General features: G+C 36.5%; 2 protein-coding genes across 5 annotated transcripts; one reads left to right on the top strand and one right to left on the bottom strand.

The window, feature by feature from the left end:
* Nucleotides 1-1,690: 1,690 nt before the first annotated feature.
* On the bottom strand, nucleotides 1,691-9,093 carry lctla (lactase-like a). Of its 3 annotated transcripts, XM_053492729.1 has the most exons (15): nucleotides 9,018-9,093; nucleotides 8,234-8,397; nucleotides 7,560-7,720; nucleotides 7,240-7,327; nucleotides 7,035-7,144; nucleotides 6,630-6,758; nucleotides 5,740-5,835; nucleotides 5,538-5,592; nucleotides 5,201-5,366; nucleotides 3,612-3,882; nucleotides 3,384-3,510; nucleotides 3,113-3,312; nucleotides 2,521-2,584; nucleotides 2,191-2,264; nucleotides 1,952-2,066 (listed from the first exon to the last, which is right to left on the bottom strand). In XM_053492729.1, the coding sequence occupies exons 2-14, from the start codon at nucleotides 8,358-8,360 to the stop codon at nucleotides 2,191-2,193; spliced, it is 1,668 nt and encodes a 555-aa protein (XP_053348704.1). In that variant the 5' UTR covers nucleotides 8,361-8,397; nucleotides 9,018-9,093; the 3' UTR covers nucleotides 1,952-2,066. The 3 variants fall into 3 exon arrangements, with proteins under 3 accessions (XP_053348701.1, XP_053348702.1, XP_053348704.1); XM_053492726.1 differs by lacking the exon at nucleotides 2,191-2,264 and having other exon boundaries at nucleotides 1,691-2,066; XM_053492727.1 differs by lacking the exons at nucleotides 2,191-2,264; nucleotides 9,018-9,093 and adding an exon at nucleotides 8,502-8,548 and having other exon boundaries at nucleotides 1,691-2,066.
* Nucleotides 9,094-10,701: 1,608 nt separating this feature from the next.
* crybgx (crystallin beta gamma X) lies at nucleotides 10,702-13,916 on the top strand. 2 transcript variants are annotated; one of them, XM_053492731.1, is made up of 7 exons: nucleotides 10,702-10,747; nucleotides 11,162-11,210; nucleotides 11,492-11,613; nucleotides 12,351-12,486; nucleotides 12,557-12,696; nucleotides 12,782-12,929; nucleotides 13,871-13,916. In XM_053492731.1, exons 1-6 carry the CDS (start codon nucleotides 10,704-10,706, stop codon nucleotides 12,912-12,914), a joined length of 624 nt encoding a protein of 207 aa, XP_053348706.1. In that variant the 5' UTR covers nucleotides 10,702-10,703; the 3' UTR covers nucleotides 12,915-12,929; nucleotides 13,871-13,916. The 2 variants fall into 2 exon arrangements, with proteins under 2 accessions (XP_053348706.1, XP_053348705.1); XM_053492730.1 differs by lacking the exon at nucleotides 13,871-13,916 and having other exon boundaries at nucleotides 12,782-13,017.
* Nucleotides 13,917-19,055: the final 5,139 nt, after the last annotated feature.

Genomic DNA, 19,055 nt, shown 5'->3' with positions numbered 1-19,055 from the left:
TATACACTCATTCACACACTACAGGCAATTTGGAAATGCCAGTTAGCCTAATCTGCATGTCTTTGGACTGTTGGAGGAAGCTGGAGTGCCTGGAGGAAACCCACCAAAGCACGGGGAGAACATGCAAACTCCATGCACACAGACCCCAGGCAGGAGGTGGAGGTGCGAGACAACAGTGCTAACCTCTAAGCACCTATGCTGCCCTGGTACAAGCAATTTTAACATTAAAATGTTTTTACAATTTTGCCATTCAATCAGAGGTGGTAAGATCTACAGTGCAAAATTGTTTGCCCTCGGTCTAATAACTCAAATCTAAAAGCTCAACTTACCACTCATGTCAAATCTCGGTGGGCAATGTAAATGAGAGAAGTAAATCAAAAGTAAATGGAAAAGAAAGCATCTTTAGCTCTGCCGCCTCCAGATCTGCTTTCAGTATTTTTGTCAGTGGCAACGTCTCCAAACTGTACCGGTCTCAACATTACAATTACAAGAATACTTAAATTACTTTTATTCATTTGCCAGGTATTGCCGTTGCCTCACAGCTTCACGGCTCAAGTGTGATCCTGATTTCTGTGCAGAATTTCACTTTTTTCTATATCTGCATAGATTTGCTATAAGTTTGTTCGTTTATTTATTTAGTCATTCAATCATTTTTAAGAACCTTTTTTTCAGCTCATGGCAGGGATGAATCTGCACCCTATCCCAGTGTAATGCTTAAATACGCTCTGGCTAGGTCAATATAGGACATTGTGCCCATGACATTCACAAACTTTAACTTTTGTAAGTGCAATACAAGAGTAGAACAACAAATATCCAGGACACTAAAAATACAGAATTTTCTCTAAACTGTAAACTGCACTGCATGGGCGAAAAGAAAAAACACAAGTCACAAATTCTAAGATTTCATTTAGCTTTCTTTAGCTTTGATTACAGCACACAATGTAGTGGCACAGGTAAAATTGATTTCTCATACTCCCAAAACCACTCTTTCACAATTTGAGTCCTGGAATATGCCTGTGTCATCGGGCAAGTAAAACTCCATAGATGTGATAAACTGGTCATCCAGTACATTCAGGTCATCAGCTGACTTAAATTTTTTTTTGCCACATAACATTGCAGAGTCTAGACCTGACCAACTGAAGTTACCCCAGATCATAACACCAGAGGCTTGTACAGCGGGCACTATGCATAATGGGTACATCGTTTCGTGCACTTCTCTTCTTACCCTGACGCACCCATTGCTCTGAAATAAGCACAGTCTGAACTTGACCACATTTTTACATTTTTTACCTTTTTACATTGCTCCAAAGTCCAATTTTTATGCTCTCTGATAAATTGAAGACTTTTTATGATTAGTCTCACTAACGAGGGAGACTGTAAGTTCTCATAATATTGTATGGAGATAGACTAAATCATGCTAATATGGTTTCCTCATGCTCTTAGATGTCCTAAGCTGTCAACGGGTTTATATCCTGCGAGTATTTCTATCAAGTGTAAGTGAAATAGGCTCTGGATCCACCACAATTCGTTCATATACAAACAACATAAATTAAAATGAAATATAAAACAGGATTATGATCTTTATTAAAGACATGGATGTTACACATTGCATTTTCACTTTGCAAAAGCATATACACACTTTTAATATGATCTCTCAAAAAATTACAAAGCAAATAAATTATAAGTTTTTAAGTTTAAGCAACCAAATATTAATCCACTATAGCCACATGAAGATTCCAAAATTCATCCTTAAGCTCAGATCAAATAGCAAACCCTAAAGTTATCCACTTAGAGTTTGATATATTATGTTGCAATGGGACATTTTTCAGACATGTCTTTAACATGGAAGTTTCAAAGCTGATGTTGTTGTTTTACAGAATAACGCCAAAGGTTACAGATGGGGGGGAAATGTGCTCAGGAAGGACTGGCATGTACAGAGAATCCAAGGCTTCAAAGACGATTTTTCAGAAGGAACATGAGGAAGACGGCAGTGAGAAGAATACATAGGGTCCCCACGGTAGGAACCACAACCTCCGTCACCAGCTCCATGTGGGTGCTTAGAGGATCTAAAACGTAACATTACAGGGTAAAACTGATGAAAAATGAATACAAGGAAATAAAAGAGCTTTGCAACAATGAAATGAATAGCATTTACAATACAAGATGCAAGCAAGCCCCATTTTCTAGTACCTAAACCTCATCATGTGCGGGCCAAACCTTTGGCATTTTTGCATGCCCCTTATTTTCCTTGGATTTTCTTCTAGCTGGAGGAGCAAACAAAAGAAAAATACTGTTAGACTTAATTCTTTGATCAAAATTTTTCACTAAAACTGAAATCCATAGTTGTGACTTGCTGTTTTTTTTTTCTACCGTTAATTAGTTAAACAGTTCTTTCTTACTTAGGCAAATTTTTCTATCAAAAATCTTCAAGATTTTCTTTTGTTTGCCCCAGCTAGATTTAAAGGGAATTCTTCAATGTTTGGGTTGTGTGTTCTGCTACAGATATCATAAGAACCTGACCTGCTGCTAGAAGCTGGTTACTGGAGGTGCAGGTTTCTGTCGCTTTCCGTTTCCAGCTCTCAATCTGTAATGGACGTGAAAATCAAACAGCATTTAAAGTACAGCAGACAGAAATGAAATCCTTGGAATATTATATAAAAGACAGATTAATATGTCTAACATAGATTCATGTTCTCTGTCACATATTTGTCTTATTCTTTAAGCAGGGGTATGTTTGCAGAAATATTTATGGTGGTAGGGAGGATTTCATTTAAAGGTCAACTGCAAAACTTGGCACATATCTTTTCAACACCGTATAATATCTTTTCACATATAAATCTGATTGAAAGTATTTATTATAAAAGGGGCTCTGTTTTCACATGTTCTAGTGTGATATTGGACAAATATTGACAAAACTGGTCTAACAAGAGAATGTCATGATTATTCCTTTCCACTTTAGTCCCTGGTCTAAGTAATAATATAGTAGCAGCCAGCTGGTGCTGCTTTGCTCGTAAATGTAACCAGATGTTCTTTTTGTGGCTACATCTTCATCCTAGTTTAAATACTGCATCAGTTAATGTTGTAAAAAGGAAAAAAAAAATTTTTTTTTTACCTCTCTCTCATTGGGAAAGCCATTGGTGCTTATAATGCGTTTGTAGAACTGAACAGAGGCTTTTGGGTAACGTTTTTTATTTTTGCTTCCAAAGTCCACATAGTACAGGCCAAATCGTTCAGAGTAGCCCTCGTCCCATTCAAACATGTCGAGCAGAGACCATGCAGTGTATCCTTTCACGTTCACCCCATCGTTAACCGCTGAGGAGATAGAAAAAGTAAGAATTGTTAGCTTGAATTGTAAAATATGTGTCTTGTACTTTCATGCTGACCTTTAAGCATTTCATTGATGTAATCCCTGAAGTACTGCATCCTCCATTCATCACAAAGATCAGTGCACGCTATCTTCTCAGAGACGCCGTTTTCTGTCACATATATCATAGGGTTTCCATACTGCATCTAAAGAAAGGAAATGAGGCTATTTGCTCACATACAGTATCTGACATTTTGAATTTGTCACATCTTTAGTTTCGGGCGTATGCGAGTAAAATGATCAGTACCTTCACATAATGAAGAAGCCGACGGAAGCCCCATGGCACAGAGTAGAGCCATTCAGATCCAGGATCAGGCCAGAGCGGGTCTACTAGCTCTGCCAGGTCCCGATCAGTGAAGTAAATACTTCCACGGTTTGAGGGAAAGTTCTTTTGTGTGATGTAACGTGTGGTGAAGTGACCGATTCCCAGGAAGTCACAGGTGCCCTTTACATAACTTTTTTCATGTGGGCTGAAAGTAGGCAGACGGGAGCTACCCAGCCCCTGCTGTGCACTCTTTCTGCCTGTAGAGGGAAATAATCTTTATTTAGATAATTTTTTTTACAAACTACTCATTTGAATGTGTTATAATTAATATAACGTGTTCCATGAATAAAAAAGCATGTAGTATGCTATATGGTAAGGACTTTTGTAATGAGGAATTTATGTGCCTGCGACTTCATTTGCGTGGAATTTACTCACACATCTATAAGCATGTATTAAAAATGTACAGTGCCATCTGTTGAATTTTGTAAAGAACTAATGATTTTTCCAGGGTCAATATTTTATTTTTTATGATATAAGGGCGTTTGCCATCTTAATGTCAAATAAGCATATCTTCTCCTCCCGTGGGCCTATTGTGATAGAACCAAGCTTACAGTATGTGTTACCTCAAGCTTGACCAAATACTCCTAGGAAAACCTAATTAAAATTTGTTCAGTATTTTTATTTGATGCCTGCACAAACACACAGACAAAATTTTCAAACACCATTTTGGTAGATGTGTTCTATTACTCATCTTACGTCCCCCAAATAATTTTTTTTCTCAAATATCGTCAAAATACAGACTCGCCAACTTTACAGTTTTATTATATTTCTAGATTTACATTAGTTTTCAATGCAGAGGAGTGTGTGGTTCCTCAATAAGATTACATTCCGCATTTTGTGTGTGTGTCTGTTGTTCAAGACAGAATTAAGAAAAAGTGATAATCGAATAAGCCTTGGTTTAAAGTTGCTATACCAACAAAAAAAAACTTGTTTTGGAAAATCTTAGAGACATACTTTTATTTACACATAATCGAATCATACTAAAAATAATAAGTTTTAAGTTATGGCCTCTGTGTTTTTTCCCATAACAACTTGCCCTTGTCATTTTGTATTCGCCCTACTTAAAAAGTCAGCAGAACAAATGTCCTAAAATCATCAAGAGCTCTCATGTCATCGAAGGGGAATTTAAAAGTTTGTTGCCAAAATAACAATTAACTGCCTTGACACTGTTTAGCCAGGGGAGCGGCTGTGACCAACATAGATCTAATGAGTAATCTGAGAGATCTGGAACATATCAAACATCAGATTCACTGGGTTACAGTGGCACAAGACCATGTAAACACTCTGGAAGCTAATGTTTAGGAAAAAGTGTAATATTTACACAATTGCTTGTTTTTATGTGAGTCTAGATTAATGCTGCAACATTAAAATAGTAATAAAGTGCTTGGTAAAAAAAAAAGTAGGGAATTGGAATTAAAATTAAATAATAATAATAACAACACATATTTAATTGTCTATGGTCTCTATGCATCTTGCCGCTGTTCGTTAGTATACAGATTTGTTACTATAACTTGCCTACGTATTCCTTCATCACTTGAGGATAGTCTCCACTGAAGAGTGGTGCAGCAAACCATCCCAGGGAAAACTGCATGTATCTGTCAGCTGCTTCAATGTCCCTCTGATTTGTAATGTCCACTGGCTCGCCCCAGTCAGTAGATAGAGAGATGCCCACCATTCCTACAGTCAAACGGAAAGGCATTCCCCTTAGGAATTTCTACTTATTTTTATGTATAGATTGGACTTTAAAATAACTTTTATTCGACTTGTTTTCTCTTGCAACATACATCCACTTTAATGTATGGATTTACATTAGTTTTCTAGTTTTCTATTGTTTTTTTTTTTATATACCTTTCTGTTTGCTTCGCCACTCGATGTCATAAGTGTGCCAAACCTTAGCATGAGCCTACAGGTTTAAATTGAAAAAGACTCGAGTTCAGTTTTAGTTAATAATCTTAAACATTACTGGAGCCATAAGATAATAGTCTTCCAGTATATGTAGGCTGACTTTATTACTGCTTTGAGAAATGAGAACTTGTAGGTTCGTATTTACCTTAATGATGTTGTGGGCAGCCTTGTAGGCGCCAGTGCCTTTCAGTTTCAGTCCAGGAGCATGTTCTCCAGTCTCATAACCCTCCACTGCAATGGACTATGATGAAAATTAGACAGCATCATATATATATATGAGTCAGGTTTGAATTTTTATTTTTTTTTTATATGAAATTGTGATTTGTCTGTGCAAGCCTTAAGTGAATATTGGCCGCTGAGCTTTTTTCAATGCTACAAATGTCCATGTATGGGCGTGTGATTTTTTTTGTATATACACAAATGCTGCATGACAAACAAAATGTCGGAAAAAAAGGGGGAAAAAATTAAACATAGTTCAAATAACGGTCAAGTCATTCAAGTCAAACCAGGACTTTTGATTGTGCAGAAAACAGTTGGGAGAGTAAAAACTACCTTTATTTTTCTGTATAATCCTCTGCTACACTAATGCACTCATCACGGTGTTTCACTAGTGCTTGGTTAGCATCAAGGTACAAAGTTTTCTTAGTATGTAGACAACTTTCTTAGTTTTTACAACTGAAATGCTGGCCTCCCATGAACTCTTTTAATAACCCAAATATCAGGAAATGGATTGTAAAAAGGTCAGGACTGTATGTGGGATGCGGCAGCAATAACTCCCTATCAAGTAGAGTTCCACAAGAGGTGTGGTTGGCAGTATGAGGTCATGCATTGTTCCACTTGTGAATGGGAACGACTGCAGTCGGGTTTGAGCAGCCTCGGCCAGGATCATCATTCACTGATGTACAGCCTTCTTTAAAAACGTAAATGTTTTACTGCAGCTAGGAGTCTCATCACAGACTGCCCTCGAAGTCTTCTATAAATATCAATCATTTTATGCTTTCATTCACAAGGCGTCAAGGGATAATGTTCACTCACCCATGGGTTGTTAAAGGTGATCCAGTGTTTTACCCGATTACCAAATCTCTCAAAGCACAGGTTGGCATAGTCGTTAAAGAAAATGACCATGCTGCTGTTCTGCCAACCGCCATATTTCTCCTGAAGAACCTAAAAAATATATAGTACATGTGAATTCTTCACCTTCTGTATTACACAAGAAGCAAATTTGCTCAGAGCTCTGGTTGGAAATCTTATTATGTTCATTCACAGACAATACGGCTATGCACGTTCCCACCTTGGGGTATAGAGTACACAGGATATACGATATAATGGACAAAGAAATAACCTCAGACACTTCCTTTAAAATCTGAGTACTACAGTTATTATCCTTAACAATGCCTCATATTTTAAAACAGGGATACCCAGACAGACTGTGATACTCACCTGAGGCAAATCCCAGTGATAAAGCGTTACAATGGGTGTGATCTGATTCTCCAGGAGCATGTTGATGAGATTGTCATAGTGCTGCATTCCCTTTTCATTGATTTGTTCAGCTATTCAAAAAACAATCTGTCGGTAATCACTTGGGATTTCTCTTAATTTAGTAGCAAAGTAATTTTGGTATTAGTATTTTTTTTAACTGTCTTACACTTAATTCCAGTGGGTAGGATCCTTGGCCAGGAAATTGAAAAGCGGTAGTGATTCAGCTTCATGTCTTTCATTAACAAGATGTCTTCCTTAATATAAAGAAAAAGTTTAAAAGTAATTTAGGGTAGTGGACAAGTTCTTCTGCACACACACACACATACACACACACCAGGATATATTTAAAATGATCGATTTCCTGACCCTAATAAATTAAATTACATTCAGATTAGATCAGATTAGATTAGACTTTATATTAAATTTTACAGAAAATATTACATTATACATATTACGAACAGAAGACTGTTTATAGCCGTACATCACCTTGAGATTGTAGTAGCCCTCACAGGAAGCATCTCCAGTGTCGTTTAGGTGGATTTTACCTCTCTGATGTGAAAACACATCCCAGATGCTCATCCCTTTTCCATCTTTATTCCAGGCTCCTTCAGTCTGATATGCTGAGCTGCCAGCACCCCAAGAGAATGCTGTGATATCAAGTAGACACATGCACCCAAATTAACCTTTTTGTTTGTTAGAGGATGCATTTATCCACTAGATGGAGCCAATATAAAATAAAACATTTGACCTCTATATTTGATAGCGTACCCAGTCATTTATATAAGGTTAGATGTGTTTTAGATTACTGGATGCAGAGTGGGACATATGTCACCATGCACATACACAGACACAGAGGGGCAATTAAATTTCACCAATCCACACACTCGTATGTTTTGTTGAGAGGTTGGGGAAACCAACACAGACAAGGAAAGGTCCAGAACCGCCATAGAGATGGTAACCCGAGCTAAGTATTGAACCCTGAGGTGCCGCTGCTACTGAGGGCACCACCTGGAGTTTTTTACTATGTGGGTACTCATAATGAGACATCATTTCAAACACAATTTCTTTTCTCATTGTATCTAAATTTACTGTATTCATTTGAATAATTATGTTAAATTATGTTTCTCTCGTAATGTGATTACTCAAAAGTAAAGTGTTACCAGTAGGGAAAGTGCCATAATGAAAGGATCTTTTCTCATTCTTGGTCCAGTCAAAGTCCTCAGTTGCAGAGATGCAAAATGCCAACACAAGAACCTGGCACAAACTTAGAAGAGTCTGCTGTGCCATTGCTTTATGGAATGTGTCAATCTTTCAATGAGTGTATCTAACGGATAGATAAAAAAAATTCAAAACATTTCAAATGTAAAACTGTTTAGGAGAAGTCATTGACCATTTACACCACTACAAGTGAAACAAGAAATCTCCTACATATCACACTGATCTCAGCATTAGTCACTACAATAAAACGATAAAATAATCTTCAGTGACTACATTTGGTGCTTATTTATTTTAATAAATAATTTCTCTACTTTGTGATGTGGATTTTAATGATGTTATATCTGAGGCTGCTTCGTTATCAACATTAAAGCAACATATCTACAGTATTACAGCTTTTACAGCAGGAAAGCTTGCAATAAAAACAACATGTGAATGTTCAGTTGTATAACTTACTTAAAAAGGCAAAACACATCACAAAACCAAATTATTATGTTCGTTTCAGCCAGCTATACGACACACTGACACAGAATTCTATCATAAAGAGAAGGTAAGTCAGTTTATCCAGTACTGTCAATATGAAAGGCATCTCAAATGTATCAGAATTCCAGATCTATTAAAAAGATTATCAAGGTGTTCTCTTTTAGCCAAGAAGTCATTGCCAAAGTCAGGATTTATCATCTCTCTCTCTCTCTCTCTCTCTCTGAGAGACCACATATACACTCATACCTTCTCGGTTCTTTTCATTTGTTCCAAAATGCCAGAATGTAACTCAAAGCTCTAGACTTATTTCATCTTCATGTTGTTCTCCAGAGATCCTGCTCAGCCACTACAATGGAGAAGAGAAACATCCAATAGCTCCTGATGCTATTCAGGAGCCTCGTGGCACACTGGTACAAATACCCCCATTCACGTTCAGTGGGGTGAAAAGGGAAAAGTGCTGGTGCAAACAGGTTCAATAGAAAAGCAGATTTGATGCTGTAAGCAAAGTAATGTTAATGAGAATGATCCAGCAGCTGGCAGGTTTCACTGGAGGAGATGAGGAATAAATTGTTTTAAACATACTGTACGATGTGCAAAAATATAAAACTTAATACAGTAAATAAGACATTTATTTGAACACATTTCATTGCAAGTATTTTTATTCAAAAATAAAAGCCTCTTTACATAAAATATTCACACACTAATTTCACCCATATATTTAAATTATTATGTTAACTTTCTTCCTAAGGTTAGGAAATAATTAGTTAACTCTTAACGAACTATTAATAAAGCCTAATCAATCTAACCAACTTTACTAAGTGTTGTGTTAACCAAAATATATTTATGGACCTAAACAAGCCCAATGCTCTTACTAATATTTTTGCAATGGTTAATTGTATGACTGGTTTAAGTGCATAAGAGACTCTTAGTACAGTCAGTAATCAATTAAGGTTTAATGTGGATTTTTTTTTTGTTTTGAATATAATAAACTTGTTAATGCAAGATTTATTTACTGTGTTAACGAATGTATATGAACTGCAAAAAGAAAATGTAAAGTAAAAACATTTTAATTTACTCTCGCTTCTTTTGAAATGTTACTGAATGCGTATTTACTCATTTTAAACTCTAGGTAGCTGATAATTAATTTATATCTGAATTATACTGGTGTGTAATACTGTACAGTACTTGCATAATGATTATTCCTTTATATTTATTTAGTATTTTACAGACTATAAAGCTATAAAAAAGTTTACAATAAAGATTTAATTTGATGTGAGTTTAATAAATTAAATGTGTTTTAATGTGTTTTTTTTAATAAATATTGATGAATTGTCATTTAAATGCAAAATATTGTTTCATTGTTTGCTTGTTGTTGATCTAATGAAATAATCTCTTGATTTTATTCTATGTTTATTTCTATTTGCTTTTAATAAGAATTTGTTATTAAATTATTATATAGGTTATAAATCTCCACTGAAACCCCTGGTGGTGTTTATGTACTTGTGGTACATAACCCGTGGTGAAACTTACATGTCCCCGATTTGTGCATTAATCATTTATGCTTACATACTGTCAAGAAAGAGAGGAGTATTGTTGTAGCAATGCCTAAAACATGATGAATTGTTGCGGAAAAGTGTTGGCACCGCACTCTGCACTGTGTGTTTGTGTGTCTTAAAAAGGGTTATGACTTTATGCCCCAATGCTTGTAAGCATATGACCGTATTCTTTCACATGCAGGAAATGTGGTTGTGTGCGAGTGTGTTTAAACACTAAAACTGTCCTCTGTACGTGTTGTGTTGTAAACTATGTTTAGCATATCAATACAGAGAAGCTGTAGAGAAACAGATGAAAAAACAATGAGAGTTCTGGTACTTCCTTGTTCTTTCATGCTGCTGTATTTAAAGCGCATTTTTGTTCCCTCCATGAGCTGAAATGAACATCTGCACTAAAGTCCCCGGAATAGCCCAACAAACCAGGTATGTGTGTGTTAGGTTTAGAGGTTAAAGCAGAACTACATGTTGCAGGCTCTTGTATGATGTATGTTGTATGAGTGAGCAGTATATACTTTTTCATCATTTGTATGATGGAAGAAATCAAATGCACTGTGCACTGGTAGAGTGAGTATCACACAAACATTCATACTCTCTCTTTCTCTATGTACCAGGTAGAAAAATTTATATTTGAGCTTCTAGCATAGAATTAGAATTCACAGATGTTCACAGATGTTCGCAGATTTTCTATGCATGTTTTTGCTGTTGTGCTCTGTTTATTCGTCACCTGAAATATAACTGTGTACAATCCTATATAAATCAATTCTTGATAAATATAACCACGTAGGTCTATGTGTCATGCAAATGTGCTCTGATTGTAATTTTATCCCTCTATGATAGCAAGCTGGGGTCTGTGCTCCAACGTGGATTTTACGGGTCCAGTGGGAAGGTGAGACTTTTCTTTACACTGTATTTGCATATAATAAACTGTTGTAGGGTCAGCAGCGCTATTCATAATTTTTGGCTAAACTTATGACTGTAATTGTTGGCGCCATATTCTATAGAAATACATAAACCAATTCGACATCACTCTTAGTCAGGAAGGTTTTATCTATGTGCCTCCAGAACACTCCAGTCATTTATAGTCGTCTATTGAAAGACCATTGTTTAATGTTTTCTAAAGCATGAATTGAATAGAAGGAAAATACGTGCACTCATGCTCTGCGTCAGGTGACCCTTTTTGAGCAGAGGAACTTTGCCGGACGGAGACTGGAACTCAGCTCAGACTGCCAGAAAGTGAGCGACAAGAACTTCCCTGAGAGATGTAACTCTGTGCAGGTGGAGAGTGGAGCGTGAGTATATAGTGCTTTACTCTCTCTCTCCCACAGAAACACACACACACACACATCCTGTAATTGACTCCCATATAACAACCAGAATTTGGATTTCTTAACATTGGTCTTAACTGAACAGAATAACAAAATAAACGTTTGTTAAAATGTTTTATTTTCGAATGATTTCAGGATTAAAAATTATAACAGGCTACATATACTTGACTTACATGTACTGTATGAAAAGCTAATAATGATCAACTATATACAAACTCATTTAACATGAAGAAAAATACAACGTTTATACATTTTTCCAAAGTTTGATAAGATAATAAATTGGCTAAAACATAGCTGTGATTATAAGAGTTTTTAAAAGTTACAGTGTAAAATTCCTGTAGCATGCTGTTTACATGACGTAAGTACTCAGGATATGGCTGAAATAAATTTATGATCGTATCATTCATGTGTGTGTAAATAGACACAGTGTTGAATTATTTCAAATTTATTCTGTTTAAAGCTATTTAAACTCTTAATCCACCAAGAAAGAGGTAGCTGACAAAGGTTAATAAGACCTCTAAATACATTTCTAATGATGACTCCCTGTAATTTAGCACAGATCCATTCTGTCACTTCTGTCCTTTTGAAGATATGTTTGGATTCTTGAGCCCTATTTAGTGAAGTGCTCTAAACCATTATAACCATATATACAGATGTCCTTATAAACTTTGCTAATATGTGGGTGTGTTTGTTGTGAGCAGCTGGGTGGGCTATGAGCATGAGCACTTCCGTGGGCGCCAGTATTTGTGGGACATGTCTGATCGTGGAGAATATAACTGCACAGATAAGTGGTGTGGCCAGGGTGACCGCATCTCATCGGTTCGCTCTGTGAAGCAGGTAAGACATACACTCGGTCGTTTATGAATAGTTTTCTTGAATGTGATAAGTAAATGTGTGATCTACACAGGATACATACTCTCCCCGCGCTCAGCTGTTTGAAAAGCAAGGTTTTTCGGGGAGAAGGATCGAGCTCCAGGATGACATCCCCAACCTCATGACAGGATATAACCTAAACAGAGCCTGCTCAATCCGGGTGCTGGGTGGAGCGTGAGTGTCTAATTCTCCTCTACTTTGTTTATTATTGAGATAACAAATGATTTAAAATAATATTTAAACGTGTGTGTGTGTGTAGTTGGGTGGTGTACCAGGAACCCAATTACAGAGGATCCCACTATATCTTGGAGAGGAAAGACTATAACAACTTCTCAGACTGGGGCGCTCACAACAGCACTGTGGGCTCCATGCGCAGAATTCGCTTCAGCTGAACTCCTCCTCACCCTGTACTATAACCCTGTAAAATCCCCCCAAACACACGTCCCCCACCCCCCTAAAAAATTTTACACTTATGCAAACCACAAACAATCCACATCCCAGCAAAAAAAAATATTTTAGTAATAAACTTTTGAAAAAAGTCAAACAATGTTATCTTGTGGTTCCTTTTCAAACAAAAAAGTGCTGAACATGAAACATGAACAGTTTGATAATAAGTGACTGGAGTTGGAAGCCCTGCATCAGCACGTTTACTGCCCCCTTGTGGTGTGCTGTGACATGACAAAAAAAGAAAAAACAACAACATTTGAAGCAGTTCCATTTGAAACCCTCACTGACTACATATTTAGAGAAATGAGTTACTCAATAGTACTTTGGATAGTTTAGGCTTCTTTGCTTTCCAAAATCTCTCTGAAATGCAAACAGTCTGATATACATAGCACTGTAAGGGGTTTTCCCGAATGCAACAAGCCAAGCTTTTTCAGTTTTCAAATTCAAGTTTTATGTCACATACGAAACCATACACAGTACAACATGCAGTGATTTATTTATTTTTTGCACAATGCCAATGACCAGAATAAAAAAAATAGGGTGTATGGTACATTTAAATCAAATCAAATTATCACTAAAATAAAAGTAATAATAAAGTTTGCAAATACAAAATGACACTTAAAATTCTATTTTTTTACAATAGTCATTGTCTCAAAGCAGCTTCACAAAATGAAAAGAAAATTTATGGAAGTGTGTATGAGTGAGAAAAAAAGTGCAGAAAATAAGATTAAGAAAAACATGTGCAATTCCAAATATAAATAAAATAAACAAAAGTTTTAGGATAACAATGACTAAACAAAGCCCTACTGTCTAAGAACTGTATGCATTGGCACATTTATCTGTGTATGTACTGTATGAATATTTGTATGTGTATTGATGTCGTGTTTATTATAACTGATAGGATAAATTATGGACTGGTGTCCCATTGAGGGTGCATTCCTGCCTCGCTCCCAGTGTTCCTAAGAGATGCTCCAGAACCACCACACCCCTGATGAGGACATACTCCATTAAGAAGGTGAGGCAATGAAAATTTATATTCACTACTCTAAAATATGCACACAGGAAATTTTCAACATAGGCAAATTTACAAAGTCCTGCAGAGGTGTGACTTTCAAGTACTAACCGGATGTCGCTTCTATGAATTAATTATCCATCTGTTGCGATTAAGACAGTGCATGCACATAGGGGTTAATAATTCATGTGTGACGGCATATCCAAGTTTATCAGCATATCTTATGGACTGTAATCTTGATAGCATCAGTTGTTATGGGCCTCTGGCAGTGGGCTATAAACTCACTGTTCTCACCCTGTGACCCTGAGCAGTGCTTAAAGAGCTTAAGTCCTCAATGCACTAAACGCTTCAAGCACAGCTGTAGGCACTTCTGTGCACATGAGAGCATATGATAAGGAATTCACATGGGTTTAAGGCAGGCTTCTGGCTCCTACACACATGCTAGCTCTTGCTCCATGTAGGCTACATAAGTGGTATTTCTGTGGGCCGTGGGAGCGACAGTTGCTCTCCTTTTGTTGGACTGATGACACCAGGATCCGTCTCTCTCTCTCTCTAGCCACTCAGCCAGACTTTAGCACTAGTGCTGAGATACAGGCTAATGCCAGCTGATGCCTCTATTAATGCCAGACAGGAAGACGGGAATGTGGCACTTTACACTAGTCACACATCCCTTTTGCAGTTTCTCACAGAGTGTACTTTTTTATAGAAAAGAGGGAAAGAGTTGAAAGAGTGACTATCTTCTTTCGGATCTGGTACACGACTGAAGCATGGTTTATAGTAATGCAGAACATTGCATAAGATGCACAGAGAGTATTGTAATGTCTCGTTATACACAACTTTGATGAGCTCTGGGTTTTGTTTAGGCCACAGGGAAAGAGCATGGGTAGAAAAGAGAGAACGAGAGAGTCATTAGCAGTGGAAAGCTGTGGTCAGGCTCACATACTTTATGTTTGAGACAACTGGTTTAAACAGAAAAAAAAGAGGATCTGCTGCCTTAACTTTAAAAATGCCTCACAAAGCTTGTCCTCTCTCTCTCTCTCTCTCTCTCTCTCTTTGTCCTCTTTCTTGCTGTCTCTCTCTCTCTCTCTCTCTCTCTCTCTTCCTCCCTTTCTATATCTCTCACACCCACACATGTATGATTTTTCTTTTAGAGCTAGTGCTGGAGAAGGTGCGGTTAGATGCATGGGATGGTTCCTGTCTGTTTTTCTCTGCAAAGCAGTTGGTCACAGTCGACTCTGTAAACTAAGTGACCACCCGTACACTGCATTCTTCCTGACCTACAGGCAGTTATGAATGATTTCCGTGACACTTCTTCTCTGTCTCTTTCATGCTTACTCACACACTCTCTCTCTCTCTCTCACACACACACACACACACACACACACACACACACACACACACACACACACACACACACACACACAAACATAAAAAAAACAACCCACAGTTCATGTGCTATCCATCAAACCTTCAATCCCCCAGATCCTCCTTCACCACAGTGTGTTTACGTGGTCAGATGTGCTGCTCTACCTCAGCTGACCTTCAGTAAAACCAGTGGTCACTTATTTATGTCTCAACCAGTTACACACTCCCTTGACAAGCTGTCATCAGCCAGCCACAATCAATAGGTTTCCGTTAATAAGCCACTGTCGATATTCTTCAAGCAGTGCAAACTGACCAGCCTCTTTTTTAAGTCTCCAAACGTCAGCAAGCCTTAAGAGGAATTCCAACCCAATGCCCTTTCCCCTTTTTTGATTCATTAACAGGGAGGCAACATCCTTTTTTGTGTTTTGCTTTGATTTAGGAGCAATGGTCAAGTCAAAATAACCTAAGATAAGACAAATCCATGCCCATTGAACATGAGGGGTTTGCAAGCTCATATGTTCGAGGTATGTTTAAAATATTGTATTTTTTATTATTATTTAAAAACAAGCTATGTAATATGAATAACCCAATACATTATGTTTGTGATAAAATACTATAAAAAAATGAATATAATATCTCCATATAAGAACCCTTGTATATAAAAAAAATAGATACAATAGCTGTTAGCGCTAGTAAAGTCGCTCATGAGTAGACATAAATTTGGTTGTCATATTCTCAGGGATTTTATGAATACACAAACATTAACAAACATGCCACAACACTAAAGATTTTATTTATCAGCAGGATGGCTAGGAAATTATTTTTAATTAATCACACCATAATGTGATAAAAGGGATTTGTTACCCCTTGTTAAGTGAAGCCTGTACAAAAATACACTTACTAAGCCTTCTTGCATGTAGTTTTAGGGTTCTTATTTTAGACAGAAATATACATAATACTTTATTATTTACAAAAGGAAAAGTTTATTGTTACTTCAGCAAGTTCGTAAATTATACAAAACAAGATATAAACGAACCAGGTGTGCAAGATTATTACAAGGCTAAGATTGAATTAAACTTACTCAGAAAAATTAAATTAAACTTACTCAATAAAAGAAAATAACTTTGTTAATATGCATTAAATGATATAATAAACTACATGTTAGAGCAGTCAAGTAATAAGGATAATTTAAAAGCTGTACATTAAGGTGTTTTCATGAGATAATATCAGTTATCAGCATATTAACATAGAAAATAAACTGATGGTCATCCAATACTGTGCAAAAGTCTTGTAATGTTGTAAAATGCAGTAGAGGAAGGATGTTTAAAAAAAAAAAAAAGAAAAAAAAATGCTTTATATATATTTATATATAAGAAAAAGAAAGAAAGTGAAAACAAAATGAAAACCTATAAATCCAAGTAAACAATAATGAATGAAAGTCAGTATTTGGTGTGACATTGCTTTGAAGACCCTTTAGTTTTAGGTACAATTTGTGTTTTGTTTTAAACAAAATTAGCGACTAAGTTGTACTGAGCATCCTGCAGAACCTCCCACAGTTGTTCTGAGGACATTGACTGTTGTACCTTCTTATTTTTTCGCATGCAAATACCACCAGCTTCCATTTTGTGTGTGTGTGTGTGTATGTGTGGGTTTTTTTTTGTTTCTTATACAGTATGCTGCTTTCTTTCTGTCTTACAAATATTTTCCTTTAATTAGAATTTTTGTGGTGCAATACCGATGTTTGAAAATAATAAATGTTTTTTAATTTTTTTATTAACTTACTAATGAAGTCCTAAATTAATAATAATGAAAAGAATTATAGAAACATTTGTAATTTTGCACAGTACTGTATAAAAATACAGGTGGATAATTTAAATAACTTTAAATTACATTACAATTTATTACAAGTACATTAAGGTACATCAGTGATATATTGACAAGTCGGGATATTATTAAAAATAATAAATGTTTAATACGATATTAGCACAGTCATGTGAGTAATCCAAGAAACTGTACATTAAGGTGCATTCATGAGATATTCAAAGAATTAACAGTATGGCCATTAACTACAAAAAAGGTACAAAAATGTACCTGACCATATGTATAGTAACATCACAGAAGGAGATCCTGCTCATGACACAGACAGGAGTCACTGTAGACTTGTTCTTAGTTTAGTCAGAGTTATTTGTTTAATATAGCTTAAATTTCTTAGTTTAGTTTTGAATTATTCAATTAGTTTAGGATTTCTAAGTGTAGATTGGGTTATAGTTAGGTTTCTTAGTTGAGGTTCTCATTACATTATCATTTACATACATTATTGTTTTTACTTTAGATTTGTAAAGTATGGTTTTAAGCTAGCATGGGTATGGGTGGCCGCTGATTATAGACCTTAGCTGAGAATTACTTATGTGGTATCAGTGAATCTAAATAATGTGACCCTGATATGGAGTCTGCCTAGCTAGGTTCTTGAATATTCTCAGCCACTTTCCCCTTTAATCAGATGATAATTAGAGAGGCAAATTGCTTAAGTGATTCATATAAAAAAACTTGTATTATTGTGTGCATAATAAATTACTGCATAGTTGCAAAATGACTCTTGAAGTCCATGCCCTGAGTTGATCACCCAACACAAAAGCGCCGACTCAACGTACTTCAGTTCAAACAGACATTCAAACAAAGCTCCAAAATACAGGTTTAAATGCACAGTGTTTGTGTTTTTGTCACAGGATGGAAGAATGTAGTTGCTCAGTGGCAAAACCAATCCTCAAGAGGGCTTCCCCCATCTGAGGTCTGACACTTACAGAGCAAGTGAAACCCTCGGGCTTCGTCATGTGTGTGTGAAGAGTGTTGCAGTAAGCCTTAGCTCTGATCAGCCTACACACACACACACACACACACACACACACACACAAGGACTGCACAAACAAAACACTGACGCCTTGTCCAATTTTTAGCTCAACATAAACTGGGAAATTCCAACAGCTTTGCTTTGCCTGGAGGAGGAAACAAGCACCTCCATGTCACTGAGGTTTACAGCCTCTGCTTCAGCCACTGTCGTAAAAAGATGAAAGGGATCGTTCTTGTAAAATGACTATCATTACTCTTAACATTTTTATCTATTCTAACTCTAACAGATCACTGCATTAGGCAAAATTGTATAAGAACCCAACACAAAAATAGCAGTTATACCCAAACTGCCTACTATGGACAAGAACATAAATCAGCTGAACAGGCAGAGGAAATAACTATATAGAAAAATATGCTCATATATTACAGATGTAGTATATTAGGGTAAAATATACTGGGCCTAAAACAATAAAGAGGCAAAACTGTTGATAAATGAGATTCCAGGAAACAGAAAAGAAGGTTTTGGAAATGTGCCTACATATACACTTGCTGAGCACTTTATTAGGAACACCTACACACATTCCCATTCATATAAGTATCCAGTGAGCCAACCATGTGGCAGCTGCACAACGCAAAGAACCATGCAGGTGCAGGTCAGGCACTTCGAATCGAATATCTACTGTATATGGGGAAATGTGTATTTCAAAATCTTCTGGTCATCTGGGATGTTCACACACAAACATCACTCCAGAGGTTTTAAAACATAAAAAACATATATGGTGCGATAGTTCTGAGATGTGCTTTTTGTTTACCACCGTGGTTATTTGAGATACGGTAACCTTCCTGTCAGTTTAATCCAGTC

This window comes from Clarias gariepinus, chromosome 3, assembly GCF_024256425.1.
Source record: "Clarias gariepinus isolate MV-2021 ecotype Netherlands chromosome 3, CGAR_prim_01v2, whole genome shotgun sequence".
In the NCBI taxonomy this organism is placed as follows: Eukaryota; Metazoa; Chordata; class Actinopteri; order Siluriformes; family Clariidae; genus Clarias; species Clarias gariepinus.
Note: the sequence above shows the minus strand (reverse complement) of the source record. Positions and strands in the feature narration are given on the sequence as shown.